The sequence below is a fragment of the Gopherus flavomarginatus genome, chromosome 6 (genome assembly GCF_025201925.1).
Source record: "Gopherus flavomarginatus isolate rGopFla2 chromosome 6, rGopFla2.mat.asm, whole genome shotgun sequence".
NCBI lineage: Eukaryota > Metazoa > Chordata > Testudines > Testudinidae > Gopherus > Gopherus flavomarginatus.
In genome coordinates, this window is record NC_066622.1 from 80,038,676 (window position 1) to 80,057,272 (window position 18,597).

An 18,597-nucleotide genomic window follows, 5' to 3' on the forward strand; every position below is an offset into this window, starting at 1 on the left:
TAATAAACTCATGAATTTTGTTCTCAACACTATTGTTGATTAATGAAAATCCATCCCTGAGCAGAGCACCAACATGAGACCTGGCCATCACTTAAATCCCAAATTAGCCCTCCTGTGAGAGTTTAAGTGGGATTTAACACATAATCCTGGGGTTGGCCCTCAGCATAGGGTAAATTTCAAACTATGTGGCTGTGGGCAAGTGACATACACTATAGTTTCCCAATCTGTGCTAATATGTATAACAGCACATACTTATCACACAAGGTAGTTGAGTTTTAATTAATATTTGTAGAGTACTTAAAGATCCTGGGGGAATGGTGCTGTGTAAGTACAAATTATTATTATTACAGTATCTTCCTCTTATTTTGATCAAGTCTATACTTACCGCATTTATTGAATTAAGTGGTTGACCTTGTTCTACATGGAACTTATTAAGCCCAGCTTTAAATGGGCATAGCTTTCTTCAAAGTGTGTGGGAGCTACATGTTACTGCTGCTTGTGATGAGTTTGACTCCGTACAAGAGCCAGAGTGCATATTACAGATTGTACAGCACATATCTGTGATTACACTGTCAATAACAATGTCTGAAACCACACAGCTGGCTGCTGTAGTTTCATATGTTACCATGAGTCTTCCTTTGGTTCTTTTTATCTTCTATCTCATTTTGAATTTTGGCCTTCCATATTAATTAAATGGCAGCTTTCTTATAGCCAGTGATTGATTTATAATAATGCCTGCTTAGAGCAATCAAAATTGATTGAAATAAAGGGATATGGCTATTTTTTTAATATAAATGATTTGGTTCTGGAGGTTGTGATAAAATTAAACTGACATTCGAATTAACCAGTAATTCAGTTAGGTTTTAGGCATTTTATTTCTTAATTATCATTATTATTTTATGTCTAAGCCGTGGCTCCAAAATAGCACTTTCGATAGTGTTTAAAATTGTTTTAAGGTAGGTAGCATGATGGTGTTTTTTTTCCATTTGAAATATAGCCAGTAACAGAGGTGTAGGGAGGTGTTTGTGGCTTGTTGGAGATAATTTGCAGCTAAATTTTTTGTGCACGTTTAGGGCCCTGCCCTGTGCATGGTTTAAGGTCAGATGTCATCCAGTTCCAGAGTATTGATGAATCATTTCTGAACCAGCTGGAAAGTCTGCCTCCATCACTATCTCTGGCAGTTTTGACTAACAGTGAAGATAGCTGCTTTAATCACTTTCCAAGGCCAGTAATTTTAAAAGTAGAAGCAGTGGAACAGAGGCAATTTTTTTGTGAAAACAAACCTTTCTATATTATGTACGCTTCTGTTCTGAGAGTTTGGGTCCTTTCCACACCTAGCTTGGGCTTGAAACAGAGGAGGCATCTGCAGACTTTGAAAGAATGTCCATCTTTTTGTGATGAAACTGTAAAATATGTATAATAAGGGACTGAACAGGACTAACAGATGGTGAATGCTTAATTTAAAGGAATATGTCCAGTAAGGCAACCTATGCTACTCCTGATTCTGCAAGGGGGGGAGGCGGCTATTGTTGTGTGGGGAGGTGGTGGACTGCACCGTCAGAAGGAAATAGATTAAAGAAAAGTTCGTAGTCCAAAATCTGTTGAGTTCTGTATGATTAATCCTTGATCGAGTAGTAAGACTTAGGGAAAGCATTGCGGTGCCTAGAGTTCGTTTGCTTAAAACTGTGGTAAAAGTGGCCACTCGTGCTTGAAAACTTTGTACAGAAAAGGTTGTGATGTGATTGTTAGGAAATGATTTCCCAAAATGTTCTGTGCAATCTTGCCTTTGCTCAACATGCTGCTCTGTAAATGAGACCACTATTAATATCTGGGGTCAGCATGTTGTCTTAGGAGATGGAAGAAGGTCTTGAATGCATGTTGCAGCTGGAAGTGCAGAAGCAAAAGCCAAATGATAAGTATGCAGATTCTAGCACTGAAGTCTTGAGACACCGTTCACCACATCTTATGATTTATAATTGCTAGATATTGTCTTTTAAATAAAGAATGTAAAAGAGTGGTGTTTACATTCTGGACAATATAATTTGGAGATCTGTCTTAATGATGCACATGGGGATTAGAGACCTCATTTCTTCAAAGAACAATTGGAAGATTCTTTCTTATGTCTTCCTTTAAGTGTACATTCTTCATGTACACTTAGATTGCAAGGTCTTTAGGGCAAAGACCAGCGTTTAATTATTTCTGTGTGCGATGCCAAGCGCAATGATTCTTGACTGGGGTCTCTAGGTATTACTGCAATGTTAATAATAAATAACCATGATATTAGTAGCATACAGTTTACATGTATGTGTTTGTGTGAATGTGTGCATATGTATTAGAATTGTGTTTAAAATATTATTCTGTTGTCTTGTCTACGCTAGGATATAAGGTGATTTTTTTTTAATACAAGCTGTTAGCTCACACGTTTTAAAACCCTAGTGTTGATAGGGCAGTTTTAATTTTACATGTGCTAGCTGTTTGAGGTGATACTTGAGTGGCTTGCTAGGGTTCACCTCTGATTGAATACAGCTTGCCCTGCCTATGCTAGGGTTTTAAAATGCTTCTGGAGAAACTTTGCTGAATATTTACTATTTGCAGTTAATAAATTAGTAACTTACTGTTTAGTTTACTGACCTTTATAACAGTATCATGCTCTTTACATGAAGACGACTGTACAAAGCTAATAATTGGTGCTGAATGTACAACTCTATTTGTGCCCATCAAGTGTGGTAGAAAGGTTCCCTCTGTCACTTGTCTTTGGTGAAACCAACTCCTTTATGATGGCATTGGATTAAAATCATTCAGCTGTGTCCATATCCCTTGTTTTTACCAATTTGATTGTCAGCCTGATAACTGCATGGTGATGCTGTGAGGTGCACTTTATGTAGGGCCTCATCCAAAACTCATTAAAGTCATTGGGGGGGTCTTTCAGCTAATTTTATTAAGCTTTGGATCAGGCCCTTTGAGAATCAGGATTTTCCATTTAAAAGACAACTACAGTTTCAGGTCCAACTTAAGTTTTCTGTCTGTTTTTAAAAAAGAGAGAGAAACAGAGGGTGAAGTTTGGTGGGAGGGGACATGGTTTACAGAGTGTTACTGATAGAAATGGTTGTTACTATTTAAAGGGCTGTCTGAAGTGATGGAAACCCGAACAATTGGTTAACATCACATTCTTGCTTGAAAACCAGAAAGTGACAGGACTCTGAATGGAAAGTGAATTTACCAATGTAGCTTCATTTTCAAATCTAAGTGAAGTGCAAAAAGTTAAAAATAATAATAATAATGGCATAAATGGTAGAAAGTGCATTTGGTTTTTAGAGTTCTTTACTTAATACTGTAATGCAGTCGTTCTGAGAATTTTGTACCGGTGACCCCTTTCACATAGCAAGCCTCTGAGTGTGACCCCCCCCTTATAAATTAAAAACACTTTTTAATATATTTAACACTATTATAAACGCTGGAGGTAAAGTGGGGTCTGGGGTGGGGGCTGACAGCTCATGATGCCCCCAGGTAATAACCTCGTAACCCACTGAGGGGCCCCAATCCCCAGTTTGAGAACCCCACTCTAATGTTAATAGTAGCACCTATGAGAATTTTAATATGATTTTTATCCTGACACCTTCTCTTTTAAAAAAAACCCTGTAGTTAATTCACTTGGATGAAAATATGAATCTCCTCAATTACATCCTCAATAAGTTACCTCAGTTAGGGTGGCAATTATAAAAGGAATAAATTCCTGATCTATGACTATCTTTTTTTTTTTTTTTAAACATTCTCATATGCTTGGGCTCTCAAATTTCTCTAAATTTCACAGTGGGAAGAAAAGGAAGTAGTCACTAGTAATTGAAGTGGTGGAGAGCTTTTCTAATGGTGCCCTAAATTAAAGTGGGTAGGAACTCTAGCTAAAATCACTGCCTGTGTTTCATTAGCGATAACAACAAAGACTCTGTTCAATAGACAGAGCACATCAACAACCTGTACAGATGTATCTGTGAAATTAATTAGATACTGACAATGCCTTTAATGGGCATTGGTTATTTCTTCAAATAAAGAGGCTGTTAAAAGACTGAGGAAAACACATTAGCCAAGGGATCTGAATTTACTCATCTCCCACCATGCTAAGTAAAGAATTCCTGTTCATGGTCTCATTTACCACTTACCATGTCAAAGGAGATATGATGTGATAGTTTGTTTGCCGCTGTCATTGTTTCAAAGCAGTAGCATTTTCCAAATCATTTTGACAGGCAAAGTATTAAAGACTTCTGTTAACATTTCTCAAACCTGTCCTTTACATGCCATGAAGTTTAGTCACACCAGAACAGTGAAGTCATATTTGCCTAGGGAAGGCTTTCCACCTCCCTCCCCGCGTTTGAACCACCCCAGTATAGTCACCCCTGGCTAATCTGACTCTCTGTGTTAACACAACATACTCACATCCCTGATCTCTGTGGAAGCACTCTGCTGTGTTTGTCTTAGACTACTAAGGAATTAGTCCACAAACTGCATCTCAAAGTAAAACAAAGGAAAATCCATCCACACATTTTACTTAATTACTTTGCTTCATTCTAAAAGATCCATCTCTTCCTCTGGACGTGGGCCAATTTGTTCTGTCCTAGAAATCGAAATTTAAAAAAAATTATTCATTGGTTCCGATCAAAAGGCACAAGCTGCTCATTCAGTAATTTCCTTCTATTCAGAGGTGTTGAGGTATCTGAACTGCAAATCGATCAGCCCCTGAACTCACGTCTGAAATTCAAAACCAAGCTAATCTCATTGTGACTTTTCCATCGAAAATAATTCATCAACGGCCTCAGTTACAGTAGGGATTTTTTTTTTTAAGAAAGCAATTTTTCTGCTTTTTGGGGGAGAATAAATTAACTTCGTCTGTAATCTCAGAAGTGCAATTGCATCAAACCCTCCTGGTTGCTGCTGCACCTTCTGTCTGAGTCAGACTCTCTGCAGATCTTCCAGTAGTCTTATTTCTGTGCATCCCCCCCACCCGCTATCTCAGTAGCAAAAGCAGAAGTGGAATCTGCTCACGCTTTCAGCGGTTCCTTCCTGGGTTGTTGTAGCAGCCGCTGACCTCCAGGCATTATGAATAAACAGCAAAGCTGGGAACAAAAGGAGTCTTCTGGCTGCCATTATCTCACATTAACATAGCAGACGCGCTGCGGTGTGAACAATGCGAGTCTCGTTCTCCGATAATCAGCGAGTACCCAGGCATTTGGATTACCAAGGCAACAGGCAATGGTAGAATACTGGGTGGGTGTGTGTTGTTTTTTTTTTTTATTGCAAAGGAGCAATCGGATATGGAATCCCAGGTATATTGATAAACCAGAGCAAAATTAATGCCTTGCAACTGACTGGGGGGGAAACTGAGGAATTGGTTTTGCATTCTGGCACGTGAGATAAATAAGACGTGGGTCTGGCTGTACTTTGAAAAGCAATAAAAATTAAACTGCTTTTGTCAAGCTGAAAATGTTGTTAAGATATTTTTTAACATCTTAGAAAAGGTAACAGGTGGCATGTTAATAACAGCCATTAGTGGTGGAATTTGTAACTGTAATCTGCGACTGTGATAGCACATTGCATGGTCTACGACAGAATTGGATGTGATGCTTTAATCTTTCTTCTTTAATCAGAGTGGATGTTGTAAGTCCCACAATGTCATATGGTGATAACCCCATCCAGCTTCTTTTTGATGCAGGGAGTGTGTTTGTTTCTTAACTGCATAGCTTTGTTGTCATTTGTTCTACACAACCAGAACTAAGTTGCATATAGCTGTGTATGTTTGCATGCACATGTGTCTAGACATGTGGAATATATAATATAACAGGATTCTGTGTGTAGTTTGTATTCAGGTTAAGAAACATGTATTTATTTATAAGGGAAATACTTGGGCCTGATTCATAATCAGATATAGAGAATCAGATCCCAATACCCTAACTCATGTTGAGTAGTGTCTTACTATGCAAGTAACCCTAATGCAATACATAGGCTATGTAGGCCTTACAGGCTCAGTCCATTGCACACTCAAAGAAAAAATGTTCAAGTCACACAGTATCCAGAGGTACCAACCTCTTCCGACCTCCAGGTTTAATTTTGAAGTGTTAAACATCCACCAGATTCCACCCTAAAAATAACTGAATTTCAGTAGCAATGGTGGTTAATGAACATCTGTGTGCATTTGGTGGTGTTAGCCATGTGCTAAATTGCAGAGCCATGTTATGAACTGCATTTATCATGCACCTCTTCACTATGTCACCTGCCTTCTGCCCGCTGACTAATGTTTATGGGGAGTGACATTCCAAACCTCAGAGCAGTTTTAGGGTGGCCACTCTTGCATTCCAATAATACCAGACATTCCAGTTCTGGAACAGCATGGATGGGTCCATCCATGCTGGCATGACCTTGCATGCATGGAGGACACCATTTTGAAGAGCACACCAAGCCCCAATTGGTGTGACCTTACACACATGATGTATACAAGGTCACAGCAGAGGCAAAGCAGCACACTCTTGAAACTGGCAGCTCCCATCTTTGATACCGGACAAAACCACATCTGATTTTGTCTCAGAACTGGACAGGGGACAAACCATTTAAAAACAGGACTGTCCCGCTTAAAACCGGACAAATTGTCTGCCTAGAACAGTTTCAATTAGCTACTTCCCTCCCTCCCCCCCAACAACCAGCCAGAAAAACTCTTCCTTTTTTTCCACCCAAAAGTGGAGTTCCTAACCCCCTTCCAATCCAATTTACACTGGTCCATGGCCCAATATAGTCAGCATTCCTGGAACACTGGGGTTCAGGCAGGTCTTTGTCAACCATGTAGCGCTAGAAGTGCCTGCTTTAATGCCATTGGAAATGGGAGATTCAGAGCCTTCCAAAAGGAGACGCAACATATGTATCTTGTTGGGAAGTTTGAGAGATATCAGATTAGACATTTTTATGTATAGAAAACATCTTGGGATGATTTTTGAAGTTGAAAAATTATATTTTGTCTTGCCCTCTGTGGTTTGTGCATTTATACTCATGCTACTAAGAAAGTCTGGTGGAGATTATACAAAAAATAGTCTCAAGAACCTTTTGAAACATTTCTAAAATAGCTTTTCTGTAACGTGACATATTCAGACTAGTCAGTGATGTGGAATGAGATAAAGTTTTTGTGGTGCTTGAGGCAAAGACCACCTCTTCGTTATATATTTGTATGCACTGTGGGGTCCAAATTCATGATGAGGGCCACTAAGAATGACCATAATACAAATGACAATATTAAATAAATATTGACTTCTATTTTAGGAAGAACTGCAGAATTCACTATAGCTTCAATAGTCAAAGTATTGTAGCCACCCCAAACTTACGCTAATACAAACCTTTACACCATGACACCATCATGCTTGGGTTCTTTTATTTCATTCTCTATCATATATATATAAACAAGTAAAACCAGTTTTTAGAAGATATTACATAAATGAAGATATTATTTGTTGTCCTTACAGTGACTCCTTAGATGTCCCTGTTGGCTTGGATCGCCTGGGCTACACACTAAATCGTTAATAAAAATGAATTAATCAAATGTATGTGCTCCTTCTGCCCATTCCCATGCCATTGCTTCCATTCTGGTCCCTATCTGGCATATATCCAGGGTCTGGCCAGCCCCAGACAGAAAAGCATCCCATTACAACTCACAGCATTCATAGTGCCAAGCTTCAAATGTATCGATATTCAAAGTTAAGACTATCTGTGCTTATATGTAAATATGTATTTGTATGTTTCTGTATGGTATGCAGTGTTTTTTAAAATTTACATAAAAAATAGCCTAAATGAACATGTGATAGCTTTTGATAAAATGTTGATGATAATAATGCTTTATTTTTATTTTTTTTAAATTGACTCTAAACCAAAAGAGCTCCAAATTGGGACACTCCATCTGTGGGGGTGTTGGAGGGCCTACGTCTACACTGCACACAACTGGCAGTGGCATAACATATGTGTAGCTACACACTGCAGTGAAAGGCAGGCTGTGTCCACGCTCTGGTGTGTAGCTACATGTGTCAGTGAAAGTCTATGGCAATAGAGGAAGCTTCAGCAGCTCCCCGTAGCTGGAGCCTTTCATTGTGGGGAGGAAAGGCTATGGCAGAGCCTCTTCCTGCAGCATGGAAAGGCTCCAGGGCAAGGAGCTGCCTAAGCCTTTCTCCATTGCCTTCCCTCAACCAGATCCTTTCCCACCACAGGGAGTCTTTCCTTGTAGCAGGGAAAGGATCCAGACGCAGGGAGGCAGAAGGACGCCACACTGCTGCAGAGGAGACAGAAAGACATGGTTTGGGCAAGTAGAGACCATATATGATATGTGCTTGCATACATACCCACACCCTTGAGGTGTGTCTTTCCTTGCCTCAGTCATGCCCCATCAACTACCGTGCTGTTTATACCTGTGCTAGGGGGACTCTGCAGGTGTGTACTCTACATTCTGCTGAATGAACAGTGCACTGTACACATACATACATGTGTTACAGCTCATGTGTGTGTTACAGCTACTCAGGAGTTCGTTTTTGTTCCTGTGAATAATTTCAATAAAGTGGAAAACATCAAAAGTTTTCTTCAGAAGTTTTGGGAGGTTGTTGAAAAACTAAAACCTGAGAATGTTTTGGTTTTGATTGCCAAAAGCAGAAGCATTTTGATTTTCAAGTTGGGGGTTCCCAAAATTTTCTCGCAATCAGCTATTTCCCATGGGAATTTCTGTGTTGACCACTACAAAAGCCATTCTTCATCCAAAAGTAATTTATGAAGAAAATTTTTGACTTGCTTCAGTATATATTGAAAAGGTTACCGGGAACATCTAGTTTCAGAGCTGTGGTGAGATACAATCTGATTTCCTTTCTGAAGCCTTCTACTGTTATCAAAACTAAGTTATTAATGGAGTTCTGTTCATTTTTGTAATTTCATTTTTACTGAACATAGTTCTATTCATGTAGACAAGAGGAATGATGCAGAGAAGCCTGGTGACACTAACATTCACACTATGCAGTGAGCACACTGAAAAATCTAAAGAATGTTGGAATTCAGTGTGTGTATTTAGTAATATAACATATCTTCTGCAATAAGAAACCATTGAAATAAGTTTACACTAAGTTTACAATGGTGACCTGACTAAGTGGGCTCATTGATGGCAATGTGTCATTAGTTAACTTATATAGCAGTTATAGAGAATCTCAGATAAACATTAAATAAAATAGAGTAGAAAGTCATAAAGCTATTAAATTTATAGGCATATAATAAGAAATCCTTTAATTGGTACAAGAGAGGCTTGAGGGTTTATTTCCTTTTCTCACTCAATTTATCCATTGTAGGTGTAATGGTTTTTGCTTTGTTTTATGGGTTGGGGGGGAGGATATTTATTATTAATAATAATAAATATTTAATTTGTATTACAGTAATAGCACCCAGAGGCCATAACCAAGGTTGAGAACCTATTGTGCTAAGGACTATATGTACACATAGTAAGAGGCAGATTCTGCTCCAAGGAGCTATAATCTAACTATAAGACTGCGGAAAGGCAGAAGAAAAGCACAGAGAGGCAAAGCGACGTGCCCGAGGTCAATCAAACAACAAATCCAGGAATAGCATCTAAATCTGTTGAGTCCCAGTCCAGCATGCTATCTAGTAGACCACACTGGTTTCAATTAAATGATCGTGGAAAAGGAGCCAAGGAAGTTGGTCTAGTTTTGAACTCTGGAATTTCAACTCTCTGCAACCAAGTGTTTCTGTAGGTGTTCATAGGTGACTAACGGACAAGGAAATGGGAGAAATGACAGTAAGTATTGTGATGGCCGTTGTCTGTCCACATCACTGTCATTCCAAGGATCTCTGGTGCCGATAGTATGTTTAAATGACTGTTTTTATGTATTAGCCATTTTGCAGATGCTGTAGTTAAGCCAAGGAGAGCACCTATGCCTCAAATGACAGAGATTCAACCAAAACTGGAGAGCAGACTTGGGGGAAAAAAATGGAAAGAAATTGCTGGGAGCCTAATTGCATGAAATAGCTGGGTTTATGCATAACCGTAGCCTAACTTTGAAGTGAAAGTGATTTTTTTTCAGAAAAGCTAATGCCTAGTGCTATAAAGTACATGTGGGTTATGTCTCCATCAGTCTTTAGGGCTTTGTTGGGAACCCCAGAACCATAAAACAGGAAAAAGGTAACAAGAGAAGTATGTTCATCACAGCATATGCATGGACTGGAAACATTTTAAAGGCTATCTAGTCTGTCCTTTCCCCTTCCTTCACTTTAACTTTGCTGTGAGATTTGTATTACATCTTTATATCAGTAGTTGTCGTTGATGCTAATACAGGTGCATCACCAAGAATCTTTCATACATCTTCATTAGTATTCTTTGTTACCTTTTGCAAATCCTTGACCATGTAAATCATATGTTTATTACCTCATGATCAAAGCTGCCCGTTTACATACTGTAGCTAATGTATTTGCTATGTTTAAACTGACTATTTTTACTAAGATAAATGGTTTATAAACATAAAGGTAAGTAATTGTCTAAACAAACCTAATCCTCTCCGTGCACAAAAAGCAATGTGAATCGCTCCTCTCTCATTAAGTGGAGGTGTGTAAATGGAGTGTCTGATACACATACACATATTTGCATTAACAGGTGAACTTACAAATTAGTGTTAGTTATGTAAACCCTTTTTAAAAATAAATCTTCGTTTACACATACACACAGTATTTCCAAATAAATGCCACAAATCATGTGTGAATCATTGCAAGTCACTGGTTTCTATTCACTACATAAACCTCATTTTTCATGCAGTGACTTCTCATAGTGAATTTAGCTAACAATCCTTGTCTGACATGATGACTGGTGTGGTTGAGAGTAATAATTTTTGTTAGTGGTCGGTGAAGATTTAACTATAATTTTGGTAAAGGGAGCCCAGTAGAAGAAGAATTGGGAAATTTGGCTTTGATAGAAGTGTAGAAGGAAAGAAGTGAATTGAGTGGTGTGTGTTTAATGGGTTTTCAGTGATGACTACATGGATTTTAAAAAGAGAATCCTGCCTGGTAGCATACTACAGTGGAAAAAGTAAAGACTGAGTAGACTGTACTTTGATAAGAAGAGGACATTTGAAAATGTATCAGAGAGGTAGCCATGCTAGTCTGGATTTGTAAAAAGTGACAGAGTGTCCTGTGGCACCTTATAGACTAACAGACGTATTGGAGCATAAGCTTTCGTGGGTCAATACCCACTTCATCAGACGCAGGAAAATGGTGAAAAATATAAAGTAAATATGTAGCAGAACAACATACAGTATTAATAGCTGGAATCCGACAGCAACCTGAGGAAAGATGAAATTGAGGAAGAAATTTCATTGATGGTTATATAAGGAAGGAAGAAAAAGTTTTGCCAAAAGGTCAGTGAAGGCTTTCATGCCAATGGCAATGAAGTAAGTGGGGGGAGAACAGAGGAATTTTGAAGAACTTTTCATGGAGATAATATGTGGCAGAATGAGTGGAAAGATGGAGTACTTTTGGAGAACAAGTTGGTGATAGAATGTGATGTACCAGAGAAGTTAAAAAGAAAAAAAGTATTATTCAAAGAGTTTGAGGAAGCAGGTTTTGATAATGAAACAATCAAAAATTCAAACAGGAAAAAAAGGAAGTTGCTAACGCAAGATTGGAGGCTGAAGAGGAATTTGTACAGAAAACTGAAGGAAGATGATGGCAGGAAGCTTATTTTTAGGTTGGCAAAAAAGAAACAATGAAGCACAAGAGATGAAGAAATCAGTGACTTAGTCTAAAGAGGTAGTAGTGGTATGCAAAAGATGTTTTCAAAGGTTGTTAAATGAGAAGAAAGATTTGCGAGCTCAAACACCGTCAGTAATTATGGGGATGTTTCAACAAATATCAGTCTCTGTACGTGAAGAAGAAGCAGCACTGAATAAGATGAAGAATGGTAAAGCAGATGTGAAGATAACATAATTGTTGATATGATCAAGATAGTTGGAAGTACTAGAGTAAAGAGGTTTTATAGATTACTGTGTGTTTACTGGGATCAAATAAGGATACCAGACTGGAGAACAGGATTGATTGTGCCTCTTTAGAAGAGTACAGGTGACACAAATGATCCCAATGCCTACTGGAGGCATCACTTTGTTAAGTCTACCCTCAAATTCCTTGAGAGAGTTTTGCAGGCAAGTTTGAGGGTAAGGTGGAGGAAAATGTAGGAGAGGAGCAACATGTTTTTAGGAAGGGAAGGACATTTGCGGTGAGACAGAAGTTTGAAAGAATAATAAGTGGAGGGTGTAATTGCTGAGTTGCATTTATTGATCTTGAGAAAGCCCATGAGTTGGTTCTGCAGGAGTTGGTGTTTGGAGTATTGAGATGGATGGCAGCGGGACTTCAAGAAGTGGAGATGATACGGAGTTGTTGTATTGAGGGTCAGGAAATATGGTGATAGCACTTGGAATTTTGAAGCATTTTGAGGTGATGGTGGGATTAAGATATGGCAGTGTTCCAAGTCCACTTCACTTCATCTTAGCTATGGAGGCAACTAGTAAAAGATTCGACCCTGTGACGAGACAGAGAAAACTAATGCATGTTGACAATCTAACCCTTTTTTGCTGACGGCAAAGAGGAATTGATAAATTGGTATCAGAGTGGGCATTTGAGTTTGAAGATCATACTCTGAAAGTTAAACACAAAGAAAACTGAAGAAGTGGAAGAAGAGCTACTGATGGAAGTTTCAGGTGAGAAGCTGAATCATAAGAAAGAATTAGTGTACTTGGGAAGTACACTTTGTGCTATCAGAGGGAGAGCTGAAGAACTGAAAATAAGAACCCAGTGTGCGTGAGTGGCAGTGAAAAAGGTGACAGGAGTACTGCGGAACTGGCAATTAAGTAACAAACTGAAAGAAAAGATCTATGCTGCATGTGTTTGTCCCTGCCTGCTCTATGGTTTGGAAACAGTGGGCCTTATGGAGTTGGAAGAAAAGAAGATATAGGTAGTAGAAAATAATATGCTGAGGAGAATGTCAGCCAAGTGGAGGATAGAGCATGTGCCTGGGAGAAATTAGGGGATAAATGAACTTGGGACTCTACCTGATAGACCGGGAGTGCACATCTGAGGTAGGCTGGGTGTGATAAGACTGGAAGAACGACAAGCAAAGAAAACATAGGAGGAAGAGGACAGCAAGAAAGGACATGGAAGGCCGAAGGTTCGATGGAAAGACTGTCAAGGGAAAAGGACTGGAACTTCAAGATCTATGAACCTGTGCCATGGACTGAAAAGCGTGGTGAAGAATCATGGGCACCTGCGACCCTGTATCAACCTGGAAGAGGAGTCGAGAAGAGAAGTGAATCCAGGTCTGATATGGAAATCTGAAACCAACTCATGGTGTTAGTTTGTCTGTTCTTTGAATTTTTAAAAAGTTATTTAAACGTAAAGCCTCACTTACCTCTTTGACATCAGCATTGACTGACAACAGCATTGGCTTCAATATGCGTTAGCAACTAGGAAATATTTTTTAATATCTTTCTTCCTTGCACTGTGGTGAATGATTGCAGCAGGGCTGCCCAGAGGATTCAGGGGGCCTGAGGCAAAGCAATTTTGGGGGCCCCTTCCATAAAAAAAAGTTGCAAAACTATAGAATATTATATTCTTGTGGGGGCCCCTGTGGGGCCCGGGGCCTGGGCCAAATTGCCCCATTTGCCCCCCAGGCGGGCACATCATAGCATCGCTACATCATAGCCTGAGAAGTAATCGCCTTCCTTCTCTTCCTTTTCATTTGAGGGCTTCCTCTGCTGCTTGGCCCACCTCTGCTGACCTCTAGCATGTGCGGGTTCATTAACATTATTTTAAATTAGTCAGTATTCTTTTAGTGGACTCCGGCTGACTCACTGCCCTCCAGGGTATAATGAAGAGACTTAATTACTCTTGTGCTGTTCAACAAGAGCAATGTGGGGAGGATTTCTCTTTAAATGTCAGAATGTACCATAGATGACTACAGAACGCCAGTGTAGACATCCACCAAAAGGAGTAAGGAAAGAAGTAAAAGTGGCAAACATCACATGAGTAGAGGGGAAAAAGGTGGAAGGCATTAAAACAGAAGTCCAAATCAGCCCCTAATCTCAGACCCTGAGGATCTCCCATCCCGGGCTGAATATGAGTTTTTGCAATGTTGATGGAGGGATGTTGCTGCTGCATGCATTAGAAATATTGTATCATGCTGAAACATTGTGCGGTGAGAAACATTGCGATGTGCTGTATGAGACAGAAAATGTAGATTTGGTGGACTTCCTGTCTGGTCTGGAGAAAGTGTTTTTAAAAATTGGATAATCACAGTTTTAAAGATATTCCCCCCTTTTTAAAATGTATGTTAATTACTTAATTTTAATTTATATTATTAATTTTACTGTTACTAGATTGTAATCTCGTTGGGGGCAAGGAGCATGAATGTACAGTACTTAACACAAGGGCATCCCAGACCCCATAATATTCACACCAAGTTTTGAAAAGAAAAATATTTATATCTTTTGATCCTTCAAGTACATACATATTAACTCAGTTTTACACTCAAGTAGTCCTGAGGCATAGGGGAATGGAAAGATCATCCAGTGGTCAGAGTGGTAGCCGGATACCCGTGTTCAGTTCTCTACTCAGCACAGACCCCCGCATGACACTTCTGTGTCTCAGCTGGAAAATGATAACAGTACTTCCCTGCCTTGTAGGATAAAGATTGTGGGGCACTCAGATTCTACGATAATGGGAGTTGTATGAGTTTCTTAGATAGCTAGATAAGCATTTGCAAGGTCAGAGTTATAATTTATAATTTAGTTTAAAAATGAATTCATGGCCTAAACCGCTTGTCAGTATCTCTTTAAAAAAAAAGGACTATATGTGTGTTCCTTAAATAGTTTATGACCTGGAAAAAGTCATAAACGTAGAATCAACTTTTAAAAGTAATAAATAATAAAACATGAACCAAATAATGCTAAATAGGATATGTAGGAAAAAATATTGTATTTATACCTCTGATTATTTAACTGAGGTTTGACCTATCCAGTAATTATATTGCATGTACACCGTGTTTTAGTTCAAAATATATACATATACATATTCTTTCTCTGTACAATATGCGCCAAGACTTGTATGTGACAGGCTTCTTGCTTGTATCTGTTGGATTTAGTTTATGGAAAAACCCAGTGCTCTCTACCACATAGTTATCTGAAAGGATGCATTTTTAGTTTCAGCAGTTGATTTTCTAGAATACTGATTAGCTAATATTTTTTGGCATACAGCTCATCCATCGTGCGGTAGGACGCCATCTGGATTTTAATTCACTTTTTGAAAATTATTGTTGGACTGCTATTCCTTTAAAGGCTCTTCTGGCCATGCTGGTACCAACTGCAGACAGTGGGGCTGCAGTCTAGTCTCAAAACCTAATTGAATTGGAATGAGACAGCTGAAGCAATGATTGTTGAAGAGCTTGAGATGGATGACTTTTGCAAAATGAATGCATCCAAACATCCAGCTAGCTTAATGTTCTTATTGTTGAAAGCTGTGGCCGAGAGTTTATTTTTACTTCTGCAGGTGGCAGAGTTTAGGGGTGAACTCTTCATTTTATCCATCACCACATGGGTTTGTGTGCAATGAATTAACTTAATTTCCCTTCTGCTTTGATGCTGTGGTGATTGCTCTGCTTGTAACCAAACAGAAAATGCCCATTTCTTAAACATACTATGATACTTATAAAGCTGATGAGTTGGAGAGGAGTTAAGGTTATTCCATCTGCCTTTGTCTGTTAAGAGATCAATCCCCTCTTCCCCAACCATCATTCATTTAACTGTTTCAAACCATGACTCTGGTGTGTTGTGTTTTACAGTGATGGGTCTTTCCCCTATGACTCTGTTCCTTGGCAGCAAAACACCAACCAACCACCAGGTTCTTTATCAGTGGTCACCACAGTATGGGGTGTGACTAATACCTCCCAAAGCCAGGTAAGCTTCATTTTATGCTCTTTACTCTGAGCTGTGCATTTTGGTTAAATGTTTGTCAGTAAAATGGAAAAAAAAATTAGAGGAAAAAAAAGGAAAGGACTGTTATAAAACTGTGTTTTTTCCCACTTATTTTCTTCTTCTGGCAGCACAATGGCTACATGTTAGGGTTTGATGTATTTTGAGCTAGTAACACATTTAACTATGTGGATGGAAGTGTCAGATTATATTGGTGGCAGTTGCAAGCATCACTTGCTTTCTGTACAAGAAAGGGGTGATTATCAAACCTAACATGTTTATTATAGCATTTTTCTTGAGTCCTTAATAGAAAACTTTTCTCATTTAGCCTGGTGCAATGTTCTGAAGCATTGAGACAGAGGCAGGAGCTAAGTGGTTAGTGCCAGAGTGTAGCTGTCCAGAAAATGGAAATCCATTCCGGTGAAAATATTTGTATTTTTGAACAAAATGTCATCTCATATTGGGATGAAAAGTCCAAAATACAAAACTTTTCACAGTAGGGACTTCCACAAAATTCTGTTTCAGGAGAACTGAAATGGAATTTTTTAGTTTGCAGGCACCCAGCCTGGACAGTTCTTGTCAATTTCACCTTTTCCTTGCAGGCAGAAAGTGAAATTGACCAGAACCTTCCAAACAAGGAGTCAAAGGCCAAGCACCTGGCTCTCCACCTCTCCTCCAGCACTGCTACATCTGTGTGGCTGCCTGAATGGAATGTTCTTGTCCATTTTGCTTTCTCTTGAGCTGGGGAGCTGTCATTTCAATTTTTTTAGTGGAAAATTGACATTTTTCTGAGAAATTTACATTTTGCCACAGAAAAATTCAGTTTTGTGAAAACTCCATTTTCCATTGGAAAATCATTCAGCTGGCAAATTCCCAACCACTTCGCTGTGTCAAAAACTCAAATCTCCATCCAGCTGATATTGAAGCCAGTAGAAAGACTTCCCTTGACTGGAAAAGGAGCTGGATCTAGGACCACACACTGAATGTGACATTAGTCAAGTCACTGAACCACCTTTATGCCATAGCTATGTCCACCCTATATGCCTTAGCTATGTCCACCCTATGTGATTCCCCATCTCCTGTGAGCATCTTGTGTTAGTCTCATCGAGGTAGCATGAGTGGAAATAGTACTGTAGCCACAGTAGCACAAGCAGCAGCACTGGCGGCACGGCTGATCTGTACCGAGTGGAAACATGCCTGAAACCAGTGCATATGTACTAAGTACGGCTCAGCTGTGCCTCCATTGCAGCTATGTTGCTATTTGTACTTGTGATAGCTCGAAGAGACTTAACACAAGTACACGTTACATGGGCAGGGGAATCACAGCATCGCTCATAGTGTAGATGTAGAGGTTTGGTTTGGTCATCGGTAAAATGGAGAAACTTTATAGTAGTTGTGAGGCTTAATTAATATTTGTAAGTCATTTTGAGGTCTTACATCAAAGACATTATGTTGGGGCAAAATATATTTTTTTTAAAACAAATTGTCATCTTGGAGACCAACAAATTGTCAAATGACACAGTTGTTTCTTGCTTCTTCACTTTTTTGGATGGATTCTCGACATGATTAAAAAATGTGATGTCTTCTGTTCCTTATTATAACTTTTCAGAAGCTTCAGTGAGAGACTAATCTAATGATAGGGATCAGAAAATGGCAAGGGAGAGCGCATAAGAAATTAACATACCTCTGTACATATAGCATAATGAACCCTGGACTCATTTGAGTACAGAGTATATAGGTTAGTTGATTGTACTTTAATGTCTGCAGCAAACTAACATTGTTTGCAGCCATATCTCTAAAGGCTTTCTCCTTATTTTGAATATTTATCCTCATAGGTGCTGGGAAACCCAATGGCAAATGCCAATAACCCTATGAACCCAGCAGGAAACCCCATGGCTTCTGGGATGACTACCAGCAACCCTGGCATTAATTCCCCTCAGTTTGCTGGGCAGCAGCAGCAGTTTTCAGCCAAGACAGGCTCCACACAACCTTATATGCAGCAGGGCATGTACGGGAGACCCAACTATCCCGGAAGTGGAGGCTTTGGTGGGAGGTAAGACGAGTCTGTATGGGATGGAAATTGGAAGTGAATAGTTTAGGGTGTTCTAGCTTTGCATAGCAATCTACTGGATGTGCCATAGGCTCCCTTTGGTTAAAGGGTAAGTCTACACACCAGCTGGATGGTGTGATTCCCAGCTTGGGTAGACGTACATGGGCTAGTTCTGCTCAGGCTAGTGTAATAAAGATAGCAGCATGGCTGCAGCTGCTCTGGCAAGCCACCCAACTTCCTGGGTACATACTCAGGCCACTGCAGCCACGCTGCTATTAGCATGAGCAGGGCTAGCACATGTTTACTTGCGCTGGTAATCACACCTGCTACTTAGAAATACTCCAAGTCTTGGTGGTTATTTCATCAGGTGTAGCTAAACTGCATACTGGGTCCATTGCTTGAAGAATTGGCTACCCAAAGAGCAGGAAATTCATCACTGTACCTGGAAATTAGGTCAATCAATTACCCCTGACAAACACCAAAAATAAAGTTTTAATTAGCACAAATAGAAGACACAAACCAAGGTCC

General features: G+C 39.4%; 1 protein-coding gene across 16 annotated transcripts in view; it reads left to right on the forward strand.

The window, feature by feature from the left end:
* ZMIZ1 (zinc finger MIZ-type containing 1) overlaps nt 1-18,597 on the forward strand; it is a 509,185-nt gene that overhangs the window by 451,351 nt on the left and 39,237 nt on the right. For all 16 annotated transcript variants that reach the window (XM_050960048.1, XM_050960044.1, XM_050960038.1 and 13 more), the window contains 2 exons: nt 15,890-16,004; nt 17,855-18,072. In XM_050960048.1, coding sequence (XP_050816005.1) covers nt 15,890-16,004; nt 17,855-18,072 — 333 coding nt within the window. The remainder of the gene's footprint in view (nt 1-15,889; nt 16,005-17,854; nt 18,073-18,597) is intronic.